The sequence below is a fragment of the Peromyscus maniculatus genome, chromosome 12, assembly GCF_049852395.1.
Source record: "Peromyscus maniculatus bairdii isolate BWxNUB_F1_BW_parent chromosome 12, HU_Pman_BW_mat_3.1, whole genome shotgun sequence".
NCBI classification, from domain to species: Eukaryota; Metazoa; Chordata; class Mammalia; order Rodentia; family Cricetidae; genus Peromyscus; species Peromyscus maniculatus.
Window position 1 is genome coordinate 13,551,710 of NC_134863.1, and position 24,840 is coordinate 13,576,549.

Genomic DNA, 24,840 nt, shown 5'->3' on the forward strand with positions numbered 1-24,840 from the left:
TGAAAGCATTATTGAAATAGATATGCATGCCAAACCATTATGAAAATTAGTGAGCAAAGGAACTAACTTTTCCCAGGCAAAACTCTGAAGATGCAGAAAGAACTGTATGAGAAGCAACCACCTGTTCCCAGGCCTCCACAGCCCTGAAACCAAAACGCCCTTTACCAAATCTCAGTCTTACTGCAAATAATGGGGCAGTCGGTACCCTGGTCATCCTGGATATTTTGTGATGAATAAACAAAATGTGTAAAAATTTTAAGAGTAACAGCAGCTAGGACTTAAAAATCTTAAGTCATTAGACTTTTTTTAAAAAAACCCTAAAAGGAGGAAGAGGTCCTGTATTTCTAAAATTCCTGCTTTCCTAATGCTCAGGTGTCCCAGCAAGCAGAGAGTGTTACTCACAGTCTGGGCCTGAAGGCATCACTGTCAGGGAACAGGAGGCTGGCTGGACCCAGAAGTCAGATGACTTCCACAGCCAGATTTCTTCTCTGTCCTTCAGCAATTAGGAAGGAAAGAAATGAAAGCGATGTCTTCCCATGGCAAAGGATGAACAGAACGGCACTCACTCACCGATGGGAAAACCTTCAGCATGGACAAACTCTTTCCCAATCTTTCAACCCCTTACAAAAGGTCTGCCGTGTGTGGCCCCACACCCCTTGAAGCGCGTGTGCCACAGAGACCACACATTCCAACATACTGAGCAAGCGCACACGTGCCTCCTGAGCTGCCCCAGACCTTGGCAATGCGGGGCTCCGGGGCTAGAGCACACAGCAGGCCTGCCACCCAGCCTCCCTAGCACCCTCACAAAACGCGAGGGAAGGCAGGGGCAGAGGAAGTGGTCAGCGCATGGCCTGAAAGAAAGAAACCTTTCGTGAGCAGGCCAGTCACCCTAGGAGTTTTCCATTGTCCAAGGAGAGAAAGGTTGCAGAACTGTTCAGCCCTGGCCGCTCTGGAAGCATCGACTGTCCTCCTCACTCTGGAATTACAGAACACACACAGCAGTGCAGCAGGCGTGAGCGACCCAGCCACCTCTGCTCCTGTGCCAGCCTCTCCCCCTCCCATCCTCTTTCCCTCCATAGTAAATAAAAGGACCAGACTCCTTTTCCAGGTGAATCTTTCATCATCTACATCTGACAAAGAGACACAAAGCACGGTCCTGCAAAACTCTATGCGTACAATGATGAAGGAAAGCATCCATTTGTCAGAGCAGGGTTGCTAACATCAGAGGTGAGGAAGCATTATAGTCAAAGGTCCGGAGCAAAGCAAAAGCCCACACAGCTTCATCCCCAAGCACCGCACTCAGCAGCTGATGGGCTGCGTCACAGGGGAGGGCCAGTGTTTAAAATGTATCTTCTGGTACCTTAAGCTATCTAAAGGTTCTTGACTGAGAAAAGGGATTAGCCTTTATAATTTAACACATTTCATAATATTATCTTAAGGGTTAAAAAAAAAAAAACTCACACCTTCCTCCCTCCATAGGAGACAAACGTCCTTATACTCATTTCACTGGTGATACGACTGTAACTTGAGTCTCATGTTACCAAAGAAAAAACAACCACGAACGCACAAGATGTTTCAAGTACCCAGTTTAAAGGCATACACAGATCTTCAGTCCCTGTCCCTTCGCATCTTAAAGGCTTAAGCTTTCTCCTCCCTCCTCTCCCCTCCTCTCCCCATCCTTTCCTTTTGTTTTCCAAGATATCTCTATGTAGCCCTGGATGTCCCAGAACTTGATGGAACTTGATCTGTAGACCAGGTTGCCCCTGAACTCAGAGATCAGCCTGCCTTTGCCTCCAAAGAGCTGGGATTAAATGTGTGTGCCACCTTAAGGCTTCGCTTAAGGTTTTCTAATGTTAACAAGATGACCTGCTTTAAAATACATAGTTAGGATTCTGTATTTCCTCTTCACAAACTATAAACATTTTAAAAATACAGATAAATGAACTACTGAGGTAAAAAGTATTAGATACTTCTGCATCTCAAGTATAGAATACACATATCATAGACACGTGTGTGTCTTTGTACTTAACCTTACAATCACTTGGGCTTAAGCACTTATTCCCTTTTACATAATTAGAAATTTCTCTACTCTAGGACTACTTTTAAAAATTCCTTTAAATCATGACCAACACTTTCAATTTCTTTTTATCTTTCGTTGTGTGCGATTGCTGAAACAGGCATCTAAATCTCTATGCAGCCCACGATGACCTTTACGATCCTGATCCTCCTGCCTCCACCTCCCAAGTGATGAGATTACAAGCACATGCCACCATACTCAGATAACTGGTTTTCAGTTACACTAAACTATGAATATACCAGACTTCAACCCCTTCTGTTCTCTGGATACCCCCTGTGGACAGGAGTAACATACACAGTTCTCACAATTCGCCGACTGGTCACTCAGACGCTACAGTCCATTCAAGCCAGACACACAGCAGCAGCAAAGGTATTACAAGCCACTGCTTCTCAGAAGCAGTTGGGTCCAGTGGAAGGACCTGTTTAGAGTCTGAAGGTTCACGGCCCAGTCTGCAACAGGGTTAGGAACAGACCTCTCAGGCTCGGGTTGGGGGTGGGGTGGAGAAGGCCTGGAAGGCTGAGCCCAGCGCCTAGCATATAGCAGCTACCACTCCGTAATTATTAGTTTCTCTCTTCCTTCCTCCCCCACCATCTTCTGAGTCACAATTCCATAGAAAATGCCACATCCCGCCCTGGACTGCACAACTCGAAGAAACTCATGAAGGTTAGAAATAACCCCTCACCTACTTTTTTTCTTGACAACTCTGCCCCCCCTCCCACCACCACCACCAGCCTGAGAGTCCACAAAAACTGTAGGAAGCAAGATGATGAGTTCCGGAAAGCATCACAACTCAGAGATGAAGGGCAATTCACACACGCTGCTTAGTTACCGAGTATGTCGTCATTGAGAACTTGACTCCGTTTAAAAAAAAAAAAAAAAACTTATTCTGTAGAGAATGAAGCAGAGGGAAAAAAAAAAAAGACTAGTCCTAGGGTGACTCCAGGAAGACTGGCAGCTCCGACCAACAAGTCAAAGAAAGCATAGCACCGCCCGCTGGAAGGGGCTGAGCCACGAGAGCCCACCAGGGTGAATTCTTGAATTTTACCACACGGCACACAGTCTTGACCAGAGCTAAAGTCAGTGCCTAACTGGTGTGGCTCAAATATTGAGAGAAATGGCCTATTTTTATTTTATGGTATATTGTATAGTTTTTCTCTCCATGTAGCTCTGGCTGCCCTGAAACTTGCCATGTAGACCAGGCTGGCCTCTAACTCACAGAGATCCTCCTGCCTCTGCCTGGGATTAAAGGCCTGTGCCACTGTGCCCAGTGAGGAATGTCCTTCTTAGCACCGTCTTATTTCTTAATACAAAGAATGAAACCACTAAAATAAATAAATAAATAAACAAACAAACAAACAAACAGTATAAACAACAGCCAAACAAACAAGCAAACAGAAACACCCAACACCGCCTTGGATAAATCCCCCATACCGTCTCTGTCTGGCAAGCCGAGGGAAAGCAGAGGTTCATGCTGCTTTTTAAATGGCATCCTTGCCCATGCCTTTAATCCCAGCACTCAGAAGGCAGAGCCAGGTGGATCTCTGTGAGTTCGAGGCCAGCCTGGTCTACACAAGAGAAATCCTGTCTCGGAAAACAAAAACTAATAAAACCACGTGCTTATTTCCAATTATTTTTTCCCTATAAAAACAGTGTAATGAAGAGTAGATCATTCAGACCACACTAAGAATAAGGCCATCACAAAAGGGCCCTTCACAAACAATTTCTATCCTTCCTGAAAGGCATCTGGGCTAACAAAATGTTAAGTGAAGCCCTCTGGGGTAAGATCAGTGATGGAGCCCTTGCCTGGGTACTTCCCTACTACTGAATTTATTTCTCTGCCTCAGACAAATTTCTCCATTTCTCTAAGACTAAGTTTCCTCATGTGAGAAAAGGACTAGTCCATTTTTCCCCTTCTCCAAATCTTACTTAGAAAAAAGCAGATTTTCTGTTCAAGAGGCCATAATAGCTTTTTTACTATATGAACTTGAGATGCAACCACATGAAGATACATCTCACCACAATGCCTTCTAGTCTGTGTTCGTAACAGTACCAGATCATAAAACCTCTAATAATTTTAAAGTTCAAGCTTCCGCCCCCCAAGGCAAATTCACACTTATGTATTAAATGAATACACAACAAGAAAAACTGCAAACACCCTTCTTGTTTCAAAGGTTCCAGACAAGTGTTTCTGTTTACTAGGTAAACAGATGCTCATGATGTAGAAAGATATGATAATACTTAAAATGTGTATCCAAAACCTTCTAGTTCACTTACTGAACTTATTAAACTGCTTACTTTAACAGACTAGGAAAACTGTGATTAAGTGTTCAAATTTTAGGAACTAAAAGTGTAAGAGACATAAACAATGAGAAGACCCAAGAACAAGAAAACAAAATGCACCTCAAGAATGCAAAAATATTACTGGGGGGGGGAAAATCACTGTTTGAGGAGGAGCTATCTAATCACTGAAATGATGGACATAAGGATGGCGTTTGGGCTTGATGGCCCCCTTTAATACAGACACACCCATTTCTGCTCTACTTATATTCAACGTCAATGTGCCATCCAACTCTGAACCAAATTAAAGACACATTATTGTATTTTTTTCTCTCTCCTCTTTGGCAGTGAAAGCAACAGAACCTAAGGTTTTCTGCAATAGAAAATAATTTCTTTCCCTTATTTTATGAAGTAACCCGACTAAAATCCATAATCAAAACAGGAAAAGTTAAAAAAAAAAAAACCCTTAAAAATAATTCTGAGCACTCTGCAATTTGCTGCCCAAAATAGAACCCATACCATCCATGCCACCAAATGAAAATTATAAGCTTGTAAGCACCAGGTCAAATTATAAAATAAAAGATTTAAAATGTTTCAGTGGCAATGAATAGGGGGGTGGCTTTCTTTACTGGTAGGCATTTGCTCTTTGCTAGCATCTGCTCATCGACATTGTCTGAACGTTCCCCAAACTAATTTGTTCTTCCCATTGAGTACAAAAAGATAAAACCGGACTAATCAATTGCTCAGGCATGCCTTCTTCAATAGAACTCTCCTGTCCCTCAATTTAAGAAGTCAGTCACAGTTTTTAAGATATTATGCTTTTGACTAGACATTTCAAAGCATACATTTTTAAAAATTAGTTTAGCCAAGGCCCATCAGTTTCAAAAACAACAACAACAAAACCAAAAAACTGAAAACACATTCATGGTGTTTAAACATAATCTTTAAAATTATATTTTGAAATTTTGTAATTTTTAAGCAGCTCCCAATTTTATGGTGCTTCTAATAAAACTGATCCACCACTGCTTTGCAAAAATAACAAAACACCCTCCTAAGTATAGCATTTCTAATTGAAAATGCATATTCACTAACACACACTTTATAAGCTGGGCACAGTGGTATATGCCTATGACCCCGGCAATTCAGGAGGCTAAGGCAAAGGGGTTCACGAGCTCAGGAACAGCTGGGGCTTCATGGGGAGACCTTGAGTTTAAAAAAGAAAATAAAAGTTTGTGTGTGTTGGGAGGGGTGCAGTGACAGGTCATGAAAGCCTTCACAGAAATGAGTCGGAGAGGAATCTAGGAGGGTGGTTTTTGCACAGGACGGTCTTCTCAGCAATGTGCTCATTGAAAAGGCCACCGCAGGTGTCTGCCTTGACTGCCAGGAGTGAAGGCACCTGCGTAAGGGCATCTCCCAGGGACGGTGCACACACGTGACTTCCTTCGTGGGTTTCAATCATCCAGTGATTTTCCTTAGCTTTGTCTGGACTGAAACTCAGAGTAATGGCTGCTCAGCTCGGGGTCTCCCCCTTTTCTTGCTCCTTGATCTATGTGAAACTACTGCCCCCCACAAACTGCATATATCCCACTGAATCAGAGGGATGGCACATTAGTTCAGTAACAACTGACCAATTGCTCATCTACATTAGAGGGTTTCATTAGCAGACACGGAATAGTGGTCCAGTTATAGACTGCAGATATTTAGAAAATATCAAACATTTATAAATAGTTCTAGGAGAAATCTATTTTTACTGTTTTGTCTTGTATAAATGTACCCTGGTGTCTATCCTTCTATGCACAATTCAGCATCATTAGCATGCTTCTTGAACCCACTAAGGAACTTGATGCAACCTACACACACACATAAAATTATTGTCTATTTAAAATGGTGAAATAATTTTCACATGTAGTTAGTTTTAAATCTTCTGATCTCCTTCAAGTGTATTTTAAAATATAAAATCTTTTCTTAAAGAAAATATACTTCAGACATTACATGTAAAAGGCTTTCTCCAAATATTATTAATTTTCCCTCATCAATCAAATGACAAACTCAGCTTAACATAATGAAACGCATAACTCCTAAAGGATCATTTTATTACCTGTAATTGCAAATAAACATTATTATTGAAAAGCACAATGTAGCAAATGGGCTTCATGATCAATTCTCTTTTAGAATTAAGGTTTAAGAATTTAAATACTTCTGTAAATTGTTGCCTTACAATTTAAAATTGATACTATTAGAAAACCAATCTAATTCAATAGATACTATTGAATTAGAAAAATCAGGCAAAACAATACATTTTATTTGTAGAACTCATTAGTTTTTAATGTTTAAATAATACATAAAAAGTTAAATGTCAGCCCCTTAAAAACATCTTAAGACTACATTACTATCTAAATAGCAAGTAAATTTTTTACCATTTCTATTCCAGCCCTAATAATCTATTTCTTAGAGATAGAAAAATGTGTTCTCTAGAATATAAAAAAATTACCTTTTTGAAAATGTGCAACTGCAACTTCAAAGCTAAATCAAAGTGACTTTATAGTTTGATATCATATATGACACTGTATTAATCTTTCTACATATGTAATTAAGTCCAGCCATTAACTTCTAATTCAACAAACTGTTGAAATAGAAGGCTACTGTAAGATTTAAAACTAATAAAGTCTTTTCTGTTTCTAGAAAATTAAAAATTAATGCAGAAAAAGTCTTTGTTACAGGGAGGGCTTGAAGTTGGGTGGGTTTTTTGGGGGGTTGGTATTAATTCAACTATACACAATGTAGTACATACAAGCAAAATACAATTGGGATACTGTTTTCTTTAGCATTCCTATAGGAGACCAAATTCATCTGCATTGGAGAGAACACAATTACTGATTTTTAACTCATGAAAGACAGATTCATAGCTTTCCCTACACCACTGCAGAGTATTTGACTGTCCCAGCTGAAACCTGTCTAGCATCATTCAGCTACTTCCTAGAAGTGGGTAGATTCTGCATTTTTTTTCTAAAGCTGTTTCTCACAGAATCATTCAACTTTAAATACAAAAGCATATTCAAGTCAGCATGCCTTAGATCAAAACAATTTATCCAGTATGTGTACATGTGTGTATATGTGACTTTTTAAGTGAACTTTCAGCAGCACCCAAAATAAATTTTCTATCAAGGCAGTTCACTTAACTTTTAACAGCACTTTTAAAGTTATCAAGTTTTTCCTCTTTACTAAATTTCTGACCCACAAAAACTATATGAACATTGAAAAAAAATTCAAAGATTTTTATTCAACAGACTGAAACCAAGTAGAATGTAAGAGAAATAGATGATATGTATGGCTTGCTGTACAATAATCTGCACTTAAAATGGATGAAACATAAGTAGCCAAAAGGAAAGAATTCTCTCCTCCAGGGTGACTGAGAAAACAGCAGTCTGTCTACAATGCAGCCACGTGTATAAAATGGTGGTATGTGATTTAACAAAAGACCCAGTGGTAAGCAAATAGCATGCCAACTCCTCCTCAAATGAAGATTAAAACATCTTAAAACTATCATCACCTTTAAAAAAAACCTATTTGGAATACAGGTATTAAAACAGCTTCCTGAAAAAATCAAAGAACCAAGCACAATATTAAAACATTAGCACTCAATTGTTGAATCATTTTTCAAGGAGGTAAATAAGAGAGGATGGCTTATTTTCCCGCGTGCTCTACAGAACACAAAAACCACACACAGAACTGACCTAATGTTCACGAATTTACTTCCAACTTGTCAATATACATGGAAATGCAACAAGAGAACAATAAAAACGATCACTGTATAACATGAAAGCTTTGGTCTTAAATGTCACAGTATTCTGGTTTTTTTAAAGCCACCAGCATGGCTGTGCCCAGAATTAATGGAGAACTCATCCCAGAGGGCTGAACTCAGCTAACCAATTCTAACCAGGCTAGTCTTCTCTCCCTTAGCTTACAATGCAAGCAAGGAACTTTTGAATTTGAAATAAAGGGGGGAAAAAGATTGAAATCATCCAATCAAAAAATGGTGCCACTCTCTCCAGCAGCAGGCTACCCTTGCTTTGGTTTGTTAACTGTCTTCAGGTGTGGTCAACCACACAGCGTGCTCTTAGCTTTTTCCTCCTGGTTATTTTACATCACCAACATATTCAAAGAAATCCATTTATTCCTAGGACTGTAAAAGCCCTAGACTGTTTATTTAATATATACTAAAACTCATGGCAAGACTTTTTGAACATGGCAGAATAAAATCACTTAAGCGACACTTCAACCAAAATGCAAACCACCTCTGCATTTTAAAAGAAAAAGCCAAAGCAGTCTTTTTGTTGGTAAGTTTTAAGTGATCTAAATAACTTTAAATAAACTAGTATTTCACTTGTTTTGAAAATTAAATGCATCATGGAATCAACACTGCATCATGGAATAATGGGACATCAAATTACCCCAATTAAAAATCTATTGATTTTTGCTAATTTTGACCTCCAAAAGGATTCAACAGAATGAGATATTTCTAGATGCACAGTGCATTAAACATTTCTAACAATATTCATCAAAACTTCAACTGTTGAGAGACAAATGGTTTAAACTTACAGGAAGTACTTAGCATCCCAGAAAACATCTCCTTACCTGTCCCCTCAAAAAATAATAATACTGAAGGAAACTACATAAACTTAAAACAATTTACAGAAAGCCAGCTATACATTTTCAACCTAAGAATCCATTCAGTAGAGCAGCCCAAACTGCAAATCATTAATTCTTAACCTTTTCAAAAACAAAAGTATTAAACAGTTTTCTAATGCAGCACACAACCCTTTCCAAACTGATTCAGTTACATTAAAATGTATGTGGAAATATGCACACAATGTTTTTAAAACCCTCCAACACATCCAAGTATTTATAAAACCAATTTATTTTAGAATGTTCTCAATCCTGCGTCTTCCCTCTGACTAAGAAGGTGGAAAATCAGACTTAGCCTCCCCAGTTCAGACACTTAATGACGAATGGCAAAGAAACGTTCCTTAATGGATATAAACTAAGTTAAGACACGTGGGGGGTGGGGGGGAGATTAAAGCCGCCACCTCCCAATTTAAAGTCCACAATGAGCTTTAAACAAAGATGGTCTCCTTCATTCTTTCATAGCAAATCACTGGGGAAACCCAAGCCCCACAAAGCGTGTTACTCCTACATTAACAATAGCTAACTATCGACTTCACCGCGACACTGTTGATTCTCCAACGTTTCTCTAAAGCAACAATAACAACCAAGCGCTCAGGAGCACAGTCCCACCGCCTCAGTTAGAGAAGTCTGGCTTCTCCCAGCATCCCATACCAACAGCCTGCTGCTTCAGAATACTATGCAAAATACTGACCCCTTGTTTACGGAATTATTTTATTATCCGACACTAAACTAAGCAAAAAAAAAAAAAATTAATCGCATGGTCAAGTTAAGCAATTCAGCTGACACAGTAAATATTTACTCTTAACATCTCACAGGAAGTTTGCTATTGTGCTGGGGGTAGGGATGGCAGTGAGGAGTTCTCGGTGGGAGGCAATTTATGATAAACAACTTAATCGGTCACAGCCAACTGAATCTACCTAGTGTTCTCCATCCCGACCCCTAATTAGGCACCAAACAGTTTGCAAGCACAGAAAACACCTTATATAATGAAAGTAAAATAATAATAACAACAATAATAACTTTCTAAGCTATGTATCTCCACTAACAAAACAAACAAAAGCCCTTTTAAAACAAACATTTTTTTTTAGTTATACGTATGGAAGCCCAATCGCGGGGTGGGGGTGGGGGGGTAGAAAAAAGAAACCAGGCAAAATATATTTACCTTAGCTTTTTAGAGACTGAGTAATCAACTTCCATGATTTTCCCATGCAATTCCACTTTACCTTTAAAACAGAAATTTAAAGTACTCAGAACCTCCCTGAGTCAAACACGCGGGGGTCTAGGAGGGGCACGCACACTCCGCGCTCGGGCTCCGCCTTCTGGAGCCTTCAAGGGGTCCCCCACCCGGCCGCAGCTGGGCGAACTTAGCTCCAACTGTGATGAAAAGTGGGCGCCACGGGTGGCGGACGAGGTGGGAAGGGCACAAGCCCGGTTCTGACCCCAGGTAGAGCTGTGGGTGGCATTACCGGAAAAACACATTTAATAAAGAGAGGCGCCAATTTGAAAAGATGAGCTCATTTGAAACTCAAGCTGCAGGGCAGGCGCTCCCCGGCTTCTCCGGCCCCCAGTTCCCCATTCCGCCACCCCGGGACCCCGGGATTCCAGGGCGCTCGCCCCCCACCCCCGCCCCACCGCCCTTGCTGCCAGCGGCCCGGGGACACGCGCAGGAGTCCCCGCTCTGCGGCCGCCTGCTTTGGGGTGACCCCCAGGTCTCACCAGCCCACCCATCCGTCCCCCAGGGAAGGGGTTCCCTTCGGGGTCGGGGGTCGCAGGCCCGGGGAGCGTGGCCCGCAGCGTGCGTGTGCGGGATGCGAGCTGGGAACGCGCGCGCGGGCGAGTGCAGCGCTCCGACTCCCGTCTGGGCTCCAGCGCGCTCGCGGGCCCCCCGGTCGCCTCTTTCCCGGTTCTCAGCCCGGGCCCCCACCGAGTTGAGACAGGGTACCTCGTAAAAAGGTGCTTCTGGCCGAGCAGGAGGCGGGGAGACGGGAGGCGGAAAGCCCCCAGCCCCGAGTTCTTCTCAATAAAATCGGACAAAAAATTCAGGGAAAAATAGGAGCGCTTCCGAGACCAGCGAGAGGGAAGTGAGCTTCGGGAAAAGACCGAGGGAGATGTGCGGTCCGGCAGGAGCCGGGTGGGGAGAACCCCGGGACCTCGAAGGGTTCAGTAGATAAAGTCGAGGAGCTGCCGAAAGTGGGGGGCCAGGAGAAAGGGGGGGTCTCAAAAAGGAGAATGCGGCTCGGGAGACGGCAGAGGGCGAGAGGTCTTTGGCGCGAGGCATGGGAAGAAGGAAGGTCTGGCCAGGAGGAAAGGAGATGCTGGATTTGGGGGGCCCTTGGCAAAGAGGGCACTGGAAGGGTCCGAGAAAAGGAAAACAGGGGAGTCTGCAAAGGTGGGGGCGGGGGAAGCTCCGGGGAGCAGCTGGGCACGCCAGGGGCGCTCCTAGGGAACCAGCGAGCCTGGGGACCCTCGGAGGAGCACAGGGTGGCCCCGGGTCTGAGGCCCCAGGGTCTAAGTTAGCCCCCGCCGTGGGGGCAGGGCAGCCGGCCGTCCCGGAGCCCGCCCGCCGCCCGAGTCGCGGGGCTGGTGCGTGGAAGGGAGCGTGCGGGCGCGGGAGTCGCGGCGGGCGCGGCCCGGGGGGCTCGGCCTCCCCGGCTGCCGCCGTCCCGAGCCGGCGCGGCGCGGCGTGGGTCGTCCGAGTGCTCACCCGAGAGGGTCTCGATGGCGCGGATGGCCCAGTTCTGGTCGGGGTAGTCCACGAAGGCGTAGCCGGACTTGAGCAGGACCTGTCCCGCCAGGGGCAGCTTCCTGTCCCCGAAGAGCTGCCGGAGGTCGTCGGCGGTGACGGCGGGGCTCAGGTTCCCGATGTACAGCTTGTTCATCATCCGCGTCTTCCCGAGAGCCCGCGGCTCCCCCGGCCCGGCACCCGGCGCTCCCGCCGCCTCTGCTGCCCTCCTCTCCTCCTGAGCCCGCCCCCGCCCCCACCCTCGCCCTCAGCCTGGCTCCCCCCACCGCGGCCGGCCCGGCCCGCCCGGGGGCAGAGGCGGAGGCGGGGACTCGGCGCGGCTGCCTCCTCGGGGCAGAGTCCCGGGCGGGCGCGCGGACAAAGCGCTCGCTCTGCTGCCTCCCGGTACCGGGGCGGCGACGGGGCGACGCACCCCGCGCGCCGGAGAGTTGGACCGGCGTGTGCAGCGCCGAGAGTGCGCGCCCGGCCCGGCCCGGCCCGGCCCGCGCCGCGCGCTCCGATGGCTCGGCGCTCCCCAGGCTGCGCGCCGGACGGGCGGAAGCGGCGGCTCGCCCAAGCGGGGCCGGGAGCTGCTTTGCAAGGCGGCGCGTGGGCTGGAGGAGGAGAGGGGCGCGGGTGGTGGGCGGGGTGTGTGCAAGGTGGACCCGGCGCACCGGCAAAACGCACAGCGAGGTGAGAGGCGCACGCAGCGGCTGACAACTTTCTCCGCGCGTCCGGAGCCAGGCACAGATCCGGGGACTCGCTGCGAGCTAGGGGAAAGGGGGCGCATGTGGTCAAAGGACGGTGCACCACACCAGCCTCTCCCTCAGACCGTGGGTCCTAGGAAAGTGAACGTGGCGCTGGGCCTCAGTTTCCCCACCCAAGCGGAGAAAGAAGAGCCGGACCTGTGGCCAGCGGCGGCAAGGTGGCAGCCGAAGAGACGACGCTCGGTGCCAGGCTGAGCGGCCGGTTCGGTTCCAGAGCCTGGGAGGCATTCCCTGAGCTCTGGAAGGGACAGGAGAGGAAAGATGTCCTTCCACCAGAGGACGGAAGAGGGAGGGTCCTAAACCGACCCGATCCCCCACCCACCCAACCCCACCCCCCAGGAAGGAGCCTTTACAAGGACCCGTGGGAATCGTGGAAATGTAGGGCTACAGAAGAGAAATGGAGGGATTTTGAGGTGAGATGACTCTGGACTGTGGGTGTAACCTGGGAAGTGTATTGGAATTTAGAGCGTTTACACTTGGTGGGAGGTATGTCTGGGTGGAGAACCATGGACCATAGGGTAGAAGGCTGTCTACTCCATTCTCAGACCCAGCAGTGTGCCCCAAAGTGTGCCAACATCCCTGAGCCTGTTTTATCTGTAAAGGAAATAAAACAACCAACCACCCTAGTGAGGGTGACTTAAAGGCTAAGTAACTGTGACATTTCTTTGCCCAGAGAACCGAGAAACTTAAAAACTTTTTGGGGAGGTGGTTGCTGTCCTTAATTACTTGTCTTGAGAAGGGAATGGTGAGTTCTTTTTTTTTTTTTTCAGATGTTTGTTGACATTTCAATTCTAGCTTTCATCAAATACTCACACATGTCCTCCTCTCTGGATTTTACTGCTGCTGGAATTGGGAGCAGCTTTGCTGCTGTTGCCCGGGCTGGCAGATAAACCAGGGATAGATGCTTCCTAGCTACAATGGGGAAGAAAAGCACGAATGAAAACAACTTGTGTGTGCATAAGTCACTGGAGACTGGAAGTAACCGCCTTCCGATTATTTACACAAAGGCTCCTAATTAGGGTGGTCAGTCTCTGTACCAAAGGATAGGTTTGCCTGTTTGCAGTCGATCACAGTTACAGGTTAGAAAAGACAAAGGAGGAATTGTCATGGATTGGTGCGCTCCTTCCTCTTTGAAAGGTTAATGTGCATCACATTTTCAAATACTTCAAGTGATGTTTGCAAAACCGTGGCTGCTCTGCTGGGCAGTGTAGACAGTCCACCGAGTCTCACGTAGCACAGGGGGCTTCTGGTGGGCCCCCTGCACTGTCAGGGGGGTTGTTGTCAAACTCCTTTGTGGGAACTAGCTGCTGCCTTTGGTATGCTCTGTCCTGCTGGCATCTTGTAAACAGTGCTACCGGAAGAACACACGGGATCAGTGAGCAGGAAGGACGCTTTCCCACATACCTCTTGTAGTCTTGGCTCTTCTTGGTACTAGGACAAAATATCTGAGAAAAGAAGTCAAAGGGGCTCTTAGCGACGGGTAGACCTCCAAGACCTGCCCAGCGGAGGACAGCAGACAGCGTGGACCTCTCCACCCTTTCCCACGCCTCCGAATAAAGTGTTTTGACTTTTTGTTTTTTCTTTTTTAAGTTGGAGGGGGGAAAAAGTTTATTTTGGCTCACAGTTTGAGGATGCAGTCTGTCATGGCCCCAGGAGCACAAAGCAGCTGGTCACTTTGCAGTCACAGTCAGGACACAGACCTGAATGCTGGTGTTTGGTGCACTTTCTTTTTGTGTAGTTCAGGACCCCTGCCCAGGAAATGGTGCCGCCTACATTTATAAAAGTGGGTCTTCCTGCCTAAACCCCAGCCCCACAGACATGCAGGTGGTGACTCAAAATCTTATCAAATGGACAAAATTCGGCATCATAGCATTCCACCCCTGCTCCTAAAGTTTTACTTTGATCTCTTAATAAAAATGCATTTAGTCGAATTCTAAAAGCCCCCGTAGTCTTTAATATTCCTGACACTGTTTGAAAGTCCCAAGTCTCTCTAAAGACTCAGAGTGACCGCTTAACCAAGAACTAATATAAAGTTAACAAGCAAGTTGCCCATTTCCAATATACAACGACACAGAGATCACCATTCCAAAAGGGAAGAAAGTCACAGCAAGGAAAAATCTGACCGAAAGAGAAGCGAAATGCCGCAGAGCAAACAAGATCTGCCTGCAGCTATCTGGGGCTCCGGAGGAATCCTCTGGGCTCCGAAGGGCCCGAGTAGCCCTGTTCCTCCAGCTCTGCCACCCGCAGCAAACATAGCCTCTTTGGGGCCAGCTTCACTTAATGTATGCAGCTTTCTTTGCCCGATTTCCCATGGTTTTACCTTCCCCAACATTCTGGAGTCTCCTTTGTAGCCGGCTTCATCTTCTAATGTCACAAAATAGCCTCCCAGAGCCTCCTGGCAAGAACGTCAACCCTGACATAGTCGAGCCTCAGTGACTCTGTGGAACTATGGTGTTACACTCTGTGACAGGACTCCCCCCCTACACACACACACACACACACACACACACGAAATCTTTCATGCTTACAAAACTAGTATCACATGGATGATGATGCCAGGTCCTGCTGCCAGCTCAAGATGGAGCTTGCTCCCACAGTTCTCTCTTGGACCCACAGTTCCACTAGCCTTTGTGTTCTGATCCTCAAGAAACACTTTTCTCTAAGTGGTTGTTTTTGGGTAAAGAATCCCTTCCGTGGCATTCTCTCCCTTCAGATAAAGTTGTATTTTGGAGAACTTGATGGGTGGGGTCTTCCCCTTCAGAGTGTCTCTCCTGTGGTCCCAGTGCAGAGGTCCAAGTTTCTTTGATGGCACTGGTTCCTTCAACAGTTACAGCTGCTTTCCGACCTGCCTTATCTGAACTTTTAACTTGTCTGCACTCTTTTCCTCATCGAACTTGACATTTTTCCTCTTTTTTCTTTCTCTCACCGCATTCCTGATTGAGAGCAGCAAACGGCAGCCATACCACAATGTGTGCGCTCTCCTGTCTTGAAATTCCCTCCACCAAACACATTAGTCCGTGACTTTTTAATTCAGCCTGACCTTTGTTCTCAGGACACAGTCAAGAGGCAGCCTGAGTCTTTGTAAGAACAGAACCCGAATGGCCCCCAGCCCAGGTCTTGATAGAGTGCTTGTCCTCTGAAACCTCCTGGGCTGGGCCTCCACTGTCCACATTTAGCATTCTAGGTTCCCAAATTCCCGCCAGAATGGTCTGTTAGCATTCGAGGGGTTGTCTAGCCCAAGTTTCCAAACTTAAATTCCTCCTGTTATAAGCCGCTTCCAAAGTCTTATAAACCATAAAGTCAGGATTTTCCTAGCAGTGACCCCACTACTGAGTAGCCGTTTTCTACATTCGTCCTTTTCTTCTTGTTGTGAGAAGACACTGACAAATCATCTGAAGGACGGATTTGGTTTTGCTTACATTTTGAGCGTACCGTCCATCATGGTCTAGAAGGCCGGACAGCTGGGCGTGGAGGAGCTGGCCACATTGTGTCCACAGGCAGGGAGCAGGGAGCAGTAAATAGTGATGTGCGGCTTCCTTCCTCTTTCCACAGCCTGGAAACCCTGCCCATGGAGAATGGTGCCACTCACCTAACGCGGGCCCTCACAGACATGCCCACACAGTTGCTTCCCTGGTGAGTCTTACTCCCATCAGGTTGATGGTGAGATCCGCCATCAATCACACCTGCTCCACAGCTGCCTCAGCTCCTTAACTGCAGTAGCTTTTCTGTGTTAGGAAAGGGGGACGGGAAACCTTAGGAGACAGCAGCGATGATGAACTCCAAGGGGAAGCCAGAAGTCTAGAGGTCCTCACTCTCCGCCTGATAAAAATCACTCCTAGCTGTTTCTCTACGTTAGCCCACCCTAGAGAGCTGAAATGGCGGTCGCTTAGAGTTCCTGAGTGACCGTGGTTGGATTGAAACAGAGTAAACCAGGATAAAAGTTGAGGATCAGAAGTTTGGAGACATTCTTACAGTACTCACATTTCTTTCTAATGTCTACATTAGCCTTTCTCCCGGAGTTTTAGAAGCAGTGAGAACCTTATAGCTTCCTGTTGAAACTGTGGCAGAGTAGCAGTAAGGTGGCCAGGACAATATTTCCTAATCCCATTTTGCAGATGGGACTATTGAGGCCCAGGAAGCAGCCATGCATTGTCACACAGACTCATGTGGTAAACATAATTGAGCCTGACAGTCCAAAGGACCGAGTCTTCATCCTGGATGTTGACTACAGAAATATTTCTGCCTGTGGGCAGAGTACCTTTTGATGGAATCATGGTGCTAGAGTTAACTTTTTGAAGCTACAAAACCATGGGGAAAATGGTTGTCACAGTCAAGGTTAATATAGTCAGTGTTTTTAGATAATGTGAGGAGCTGGAAGAGAAAAATGAAACCTTAATGGAAGATGGAGCCAAAGCCAGCATGGCAGTAACTTTGAGAATGTCATGCCAGCCTCTGCGTGTACAGTAGTTTATAGTAGTGTCCCTTAGACATGTCTGTTGAGTTGATATGGGGGACATTGTCTAGCCTTAGTTGAGTTACTTCACCTTGCTCTATTTGGACTCCTCTTTGTGAAATAACTCAGCCATTTCCTCACAATCAGCTCCACCTCCCCTGCACTTTGCATGTTTTCCAAAGCCTGGGCCGTCTCAGAACTCCGCCCCTTTTCACATACTGTTCCATTTCCCTGGAATAACCTGCCCTTGAATGTTGCTGTTCCCTTTCCCCAGAATAACCTGCCCTCGAACATGCTGTTCCCTGTCCTGGAATGCATTTCTTCCTCTGTAACCTCCTTTCTCCTCCCATCTTGGCTCCAGGATATGTTCAACACTCCACATAGATAAGAAATATCCTGGCTAGTAGTCATTGTTGCATGATGTTGTAAATATGCTGAAAAAGAACCCACTAAAGTATATGTCTTCTGTCTGTGTATGTGTTTGTCTACCACTGACCAGTGGGATGTGAATTATAACTCAGTTTTTTAAAATTATACAAGGGGCTAGGGAGATGGCCCAGTAGGTAAAGGTACCCACTGCCAAGGCTGAGGACCAGGTCTTGTGGAGGTATTCGGTCCCGGGAACCACGTGGTGGAAGGAGGGAACCAGTTTGTCCCCTGACCTCTGCCTGCATACCGCAGCATGGCATGTACATACACATACAGAAATACTAAACGCATTTTTAGTTATATGAGAAAAAGTCTTCCCATTTTAAAACAGTAAGTTTCTAGATGAATGAGACTTTTGTCTCCTGCCCCCACTCCACTTCCATCTTCAAGCCAGCATGAAACCTAGTCCAGACAATATGTGTTGAGTTAAGAGCGGCCATCTGAAACCCCAGCCTGAGTGAAGGCATATACATAGGATGGTGCTTTTCTCTTCTCCCTGTGTTGATCACACCTGTGTGCTTGTGGCATCCTAGTACAAGGCAATAAGGACACACAACAAGCAAGCGTTTCCCTGACCTGACGGGTTTATGGTCAGTAGGGGGGGGGGGGGGCAGATGTGCAGACCGATGTACTGTGACATTTCAGATGTGACAGTTTGCTGGCAAACAGATGTCATTCAGCCTAGGGTGACCAGGGATCATTATGAAGAACTGATATGAGGTTTGAGGGATAAGTAGGCGTCTTAGTTAGGGTTTCTATTGCTGCGATGAAACACCATGACCAAAAGCAAGTTGGGGAGGAAAGGGTTTGTTTGGCTTATCTTGTACCTCATAGTTCATCCTCAAAGGGAGTCAGGACAGGAACTCAAGCAGGGCAGGAACCTGGAGGCAGGAGCTGAAGCAGAGGCCATGGAGGGGTGCTGCTTACTGACTTGCTCCCCATGATTTGTTCAGCCTCCTTTCTTATAGAAACCCAGGAACACCAGCCCAAGGATGGAACCATCCATAGTGGGCTGGGCCCTCCCTCATCAATCCCTAATTAAGAAAATGCCCTACAGCCAGGTTTCTCTCAGTTTCTCAAAGGAGGTTCCTTCCTTTCAGGTAACTCTGGCTTGTATCAAATTGGCAAAACTAGCCAGCACAGTAGGGGTTTACTAGTTTAAGAAAAGGCATGAAATGAATTATATATGCTAGATTAAAAAGAATGCCATGTCGGGACTGGAGGGAGAGTTCAGTGGTTAACAGCACTGGCTGCTCTTGCTTAGGACCCTGGCTTTATTCCGAGCACTCTATGGCAGCTCACAACTGTCTGTGACTCCAGTTCCAGGGGATCCGATGCCTTCTTCGGGATTCTGCAAGCACTACAGGCACATGCTGCACAGACATACATGCAGGCAAAACATCCACACACACAAAATAAATAAATATTTGTTGTTAAAAAGAGAATAGGATGTAAAGCCATGGAGATACAAAAAAACAATCACCTCCACACCTGAAGTCAAATTGACTGAGGAATATAAACAATAAAAAGGAGAACGGAAAGAATGACGAGCCGAAGTCCCCAGAATCAAAGACAAGTTCTTCAGACTGAAGGGTGTGCAGAGGGCTCAATGCAAGCAGTGACTTACCCAGAGCAGAGGCAGCTCCCTGGGAAACTCAGAACTCAAATGGTAAAACCATGTGTTGGTCGAGTCAGCAATGTGGGAGGGATTTGGAAAGAGAATGGCAACGTATTTTTCTAAGACAAAAGAAGCTAGAGGGTAGTGGGCAATGCCTTTACAACAGGGTGGAGATTATATTAATCTGGTGTTCTAACTTTAGGCTAATTACAAAGTCATGCCAAGATTCAAGTATCCCCCCACATAGTGAAAACCACTGAGAGATGAGTACCACCCACACTGAAAGAAGACATAGGTTTGGGAAGACATAGGAGCTCCGATACAGAATATTCTGCATCGATACCGGGAATGCTATCATGCGGCCATCCAGAAAGCAATGGGTACAAACTGGAAGAAAATGGATGGCTCAGAGTAGGATTAAAAAGGACACGCACCTCCCAGGAAAAAAAAAAAAAAGGAACTCATTATTCATACAAATAGTAAATGTTCCTGATAAAATGAGAGGCACAGAGTATTGGGCAGAAATAATCACAGGCATATGGAACACAAGACAACTGGAAAAATATGTGACCATTCAAGGCAGGAGCCTTGGCTGTAGGCTCCATCGTGAAAATGTTTGTACAGTGGTAACACACGCAGCCACAAGAGAATTCTACAGAACAACCAGAAGAGCAAAACCAGTAGAAAAATCAACAAAGGCCGTGAATGAACTAATTCACAGAAGACAGAATGCAAATAAGCTCATATGCCAGTAATTGAGGAAATTAAAACCACTCCCAACCAGCACATTGACAAAAGCTTTAAAATTTGAGGAGACAGGCATTGGAGGTGCAGAGCATCATAACGATCATCTGCTGCTGTCCTGAGTGACTGACAGTCCCCCGACCCAGCAGAGCTGCAGATGTCGGCTATCGGTCCAGGTGGCTGTTCTTTCACCCAGCCTTCTGATAACCTCATTTTTTGTTTTGTTTGGTTTTTCCAGACAGGGTTTCTCTGTGTAGCCCTGGCTGTTCTGGAACTCACTCTGTAAACCAGGCTGGCCTCAAACTCCCAGAGATCCACCTGCCTCTGCCTCCCAAGTGCTGGGGTTAAGGGCATGTTGCTATCACTGCCAGAGATAACTTCCATTTTATTTCACAGAAAAGAAACAGGAGACCTCAGCATCTCTGTTCAGCCTGTGCCAACAGACTGCCTCTTCTATCGCTACAGATTGCTGCCCGTGATCTAGAAGATCATAAGCAAGCAAGAGACAAGCAATTCAAGCTCTGGAGTAACAGTCAGCCTTGGCCAGGGAGAATTGAAGATGGGGCCAGGATTTCAGTTTTGTGTCTGTTTTGTTTTTTTGTTTTTTTTTTAGTGAGGTGGTGCCATTTCCTGGGGTGCACAGGTCTGCCTTCTTCTGTAGGCTTCTGAGAGATGCTGCCACAAAGCCCAGGCAGATGGCAGGATTGACTGTCACAATTTCTAAGTAAAATTACTTGTCTTATTTTAAAAAATAGCAATAAAGCCTGGTGGTAAAAATGTAGAAATCTTGCCCTAACAACATTTTATTACAAGTCAGAGGATGCTTTCCAAGCTTGATTTTGCATCATAATCATCAAGATAACTTTAAAAATACAGATTTCTGGGCTGGCAAGATGGCTGGACAGGTAAAGACTCTTGCAGGCAACACTAATGACCCGAGTTCCATCCTCAGAACCTACATGCTGGCAGAATAGAACCAACTTCCACAAGGTGTCCTCTGGCCTCCACACAAGCTTTGTGGCAGGCACTGGTCCCCTCCCAAAATAAATGTCATTTTAAAGAACACTTGAAATGTCATTTTCAAGATCTGTCACTGGAATTCTTTTTTTTTTATTATTGAAAATAAGTTTTTTTCATACAATATATTCCGATTAAGGTTTCTCCCTCCTAACTCCTCCCAGATTCCCCACGTTCCACCCACCAAAATCCACACCCTTACTTTCTCTCTCTCTCATTAGAATACAAACAGGCATCTCAAAAACGGTAATAATAATAACATAAAAACAGAATGGGACAAAACAAACAAACAAATAAAAAAGCCGATGAAAAAACACAAGAAGGGGCTAGAGAGACGGCTCAGTGGTTAAGAGCACTGACTGACCTTCCAGAGGACCCAGGTTCAATTCCCAGCACCCACATGGAGGCTCACAACTGTCTGTACCTTCTGTTCCAAGGAATCTGGCACCCTCACACAGACATACATGCAGGCACAACACCAGTGCACATTAAATAAAAATAAATAAATCTGAAAAAGAAAAAACACCAGAAACACATATAGATGCTTAAACAAACACCTTAGCTTTTACACAGAAAATTGTAAAAATAGAATCAGAAACCATACTGACTTTATATATATATATAAGCAAAATATCTGTAAAGTTAAAAAAAAAAAAAAAAAAAAAAAAGCATGTGAAACAAAATAACTCCAAAAATACCATGAAGTCCATTCTGTGTTGCCCAGCTATATGGGTTCTAACCCTGAGGTATGGTTTGTCTGCTCAGTGAGACTCCATTGGAAAATAAAGTTTTCCTTTGTGGGTGGTTATTGATTGGAGATGGCTTCTGAGTTAATGATAAGGGTTTGTGTCTACTTCCCTTCTCAGCACTGGGACGCCATGCCTTAGACACGTGCTGGCCTTGTGCATGCTGCCACAGTCTCTGTGAGCTCTAATGTATTAGTCCTGTTGTGTCTAGAGGGCCTTGTTTCCTTGGTGTCCTCCATCCCCTCTGGCTCCCTCAATCTTTCTGCCTCCTCTTTCACAGAATTCACTGAGCTCAAAGGAGAGGGATATGATGGAGACTTCCCATTTAGGACTGAGTGTTCCAAGGTCTCTCACTCTACACATTGTCCAGTTGTGGGTCTCTATATTTGTTCCCATCTGCTGCAAGAGAAAGCTGTTCTGATGATGGCTGGGCAAGACACTGATCTATGACTGTAGCAGAATGCTGTTAGGAGTCAGTTTACTGCTCTATTTCATCATCATCATCATCCTCAACATCATCATCATCATCATCATCATCATCATCATCATTAGGGTTTTTTGAGACAGGGCTTCTTTGTGTAGCCTTGGCTGTCCTAGAACTAGCTCTGTAGACCAGAGTGGACCTGAACTCACAGTAATCCACCTGCCTCTGCCTCCCAAGTGCTAGGATTAAAGGTGTGCCTCCCTGCTGCCACTGCCACCTGCTGATCCATTTCTTTAGCAGAACAGTAGTGTTTGGTTTTCTCCTAGGTCCATGGCCTATCTTGTCTCAGGTTCGAGGCCACCCAGGCAGTGTCAGACCTGGGTCCCATCTCATGGAGTGGGCCTTAATGCCAATAAGAGAGTGGCTGGTTGCTCCCACAACTTTTGTGCCACTACTGCACCGGCGTATCATGTAGACAGGTCGCCATGGCAGAGATCAGGGTTTGTAGCGGGGTTGGTGTTTACCTTTCATTTGGGAGCATGGAGAGTATGTTCCCATACCCTGAACATTAGTCAATAGGGCTGAAGGCTCTAGGTAGGCATCAGTTTGACTCCTTTCCGTGTTCAGTGAGTTATATAGGTGTTGTCTTTAGCAATAGGGCCTTACCATCAATTTGTGGAAAGCCACAATTAGCCTCGGCAATAACGTGAGTTTGGGGGTTTTCATGAGGCCCCTTTGATCAACAACTCAATTAGATGTAACCCACTCCCAGCACTGGAAGTTTAATTTAGTTGTGAGAGATGTCTAGTTGGGGTGTGCTCTCTCTCTCTCTCTCTCTCTCTCTCTCTCTCTCTCTCTCTCTCTCTCTCATACACATAAGGTTCAGTAGTTAAGAGTACTCCCTGTTCTCGCAAAGGACCCAGAATCAGTTCTCAGTATCTCTTGGTGGCTCACAACCATCTCCAGGGGCTCAACACCCTGTTCTGACCTCTGTAGACACTGCACAGATGTGGTACACATACATACATTCAGGTAAAGCACTCATACACACACATAAAATTTAAAAATTATAAAAAAGAAGACAAGCAGTTGGTTTGGGTTGATGGTAAGGGTAGATTTGGGAGGTGCTGTGGAATAATTTTTGTACACTGTGAAGTTTTGTCACTGTGATTGGTTTAATAAGCAAGCTGATTGGCCAGTAGCTGGGCAGGAAAAGATTGAGCACAAGAGCCAGTCTAGGAGAATTCTGGGAAGAGGAAGGGTAGAGTCAGAGAGTCCCTGGCAAACATAGAGAAACAAGATGATAATGCCATACTGAGAAAAGGTACCAAGCCACATGGCTAAACATAAATAAGAATTATGGGTTAATTTAAGTGTAAGAGCTAGTTAGTAATAAGCCTGAGCTACCAGCCAAGCATTTATAATTACTATGAGCCTCTGTGTGGTTATTTGGGAACAGGTGGTCTGGACAGGAAATGTCTGATTACAGCAAGGACTTAGGCAGAAGGTTGGGGCATGGATTATGATAAATATATTGCATACACATATAAACTCAAAAAATTAATACATATATTCAGAAGTTCATACAAACCATGACGCAAGCTTTAATACTAAAATCTGTAGCTTTTTCAGATTTTACTGATTGTCAGTGACATTTGTTAGAGCAAAAGAAAATTCAAATCATGTTTTACATTTGGGTGTCTCTACCCTCCTTTAGGTCGCATAATTTCTTGGTCATTTTTTCCTAATGTGTTGACGTTCTTAATGCATGCAAAATATTTCTGTGGAGAATGCTGTTAAATGGGCTTATCTAATGTTTTCTCCTGGCTAGATTTAGGTTAACTACTCAACAGGAACAGCACAGAGGTGACACTATGTTTACATAAGAGTGTACTTTGTGTCAGGGAGGGCATAGTACTGATTTGTCCCATACTGGTGGTAAAGTGGTATGTCAAAGTTACATACAAAGTTGTGTTACAAAGTTGCTAAGTACTTTGAAGCTATGTAGATACTTTTTTACCCTTCAAATTCAAGGGGAGGGGCACCTGGAGAGGTGGTTCAGCAGTTAAGAGCATTGGCTAGTCTTCCAGAAATCCTGAGTTCAATTCCCAGTAACCACATGGTGGCTCACAACCATCTGTAATGAGATCTGGTGTCCTCTTCTGGCCTGCAAGGAAAAGTGCAGACAGAACACTGTATGCATGATAAATAAATAAATCTTTAAAAAAAAAATTCAACCCCGGGGGTTTTAGTGTTTGTTGGCCTATTATTGATTCTTTTGTGTGTCTTTTCCCCCTCCTGTGGTACTAAGGATTGAACCTAGGATCTCACACATCCTAGGCAAACTCTCTACTACTGAACCATGGCCCCATCCCTATTGTTGATTCTTCATTGGATTAATTGCTATGGTTTTATTAATTCAGTGTTAGAATAAATAGAATTACTCATTTGTCTTTGAAAATGAAGTCTATTGTTGGTGCTGGAAGGATGGCTCAGTGGTTAACAGTGCAAACCGCTCTTGCAGAAGACACACATTCAATTCCCAGCACCCAGGTTGGAATGTCCACAAGCTCTAAGGGATCCAGTACTTCTGGTCCTCAGGCACCTGTACTCGTGTGCACATTCACACAGACAAATGCACACATAATTAAAAATGATAAAGTAAATCTTGCTGGTGTGGTGATGTGTGTTTTTAATCCCAGCACTTGGAAGGCAGAGAGAGATGGATTTTTGTACATTCAAGGCCACCCTTATCTCCAAAGCAAGTTCTAGGCCAGCCAGAGTTTATATAGAGACCCTGTCTCAAAACAACAATAATAATAATAAAACTTTAAAAATGGGGCTGGAGAGATGGTTCAGAGGTTAAGAGCACTGACTACT

At 45.1% G+C, this 24,840-nt stretch overlaps 1 protein-coding gene and 1 long non-coding RNA gene across 5 annotated transcripts in view; one reads left to right on the forward strand and one right to left on the reverse strand.

Moving 5' to 3' along the window:
- Positions 1-11,998, reverse strand: part of Igf2bp2 (insulin like growth factor 2 mRNA binding protein 2) — a 120,642-nt gene extending 108,644 nt beyond the window's left edge. For 2 of the 4 annotated variants that reach the window (XM_076548607.1, XM_076548609.1), the window contains exons 1-2: positions 11,745-11,998; positions 10,203-10,263 (exon numbers count right to left, since the gene is read on the reverse strand). In XM_076548607.1, the coding sequence (XP_076404722.1) occupies positions 10,203-10,263; positions 11,745-11,922 (239 nt within the window). In that variant the 5' untranslated portion in view covers positions 11,923-11,998. The remainder of the gene's footprint in view (positions 1-10,202; positions 10,264-11,744) is intronic. The other 2 variants (XM_076548608.1, XM_076548610.1) reach the window with 1 other exon arrangement.
- Positions 11,999-12,402: 404 nt separating this feature from the next.
- On the forward strand, positions 12,403-21,387 carry LOC143268093 (uncharacterized). The gene is made up of 3 exons (XR_013043679.1): positions 12,403-12,942; positions 16,082-16,162; positions 19,232-21,387. It is a non-coding gene; the product is annotated as an uncharacterized LOC143268093 (long non-coding RNA).
- Positions 21,388-24,840: the final 3,453 nt, after the last annotated feature.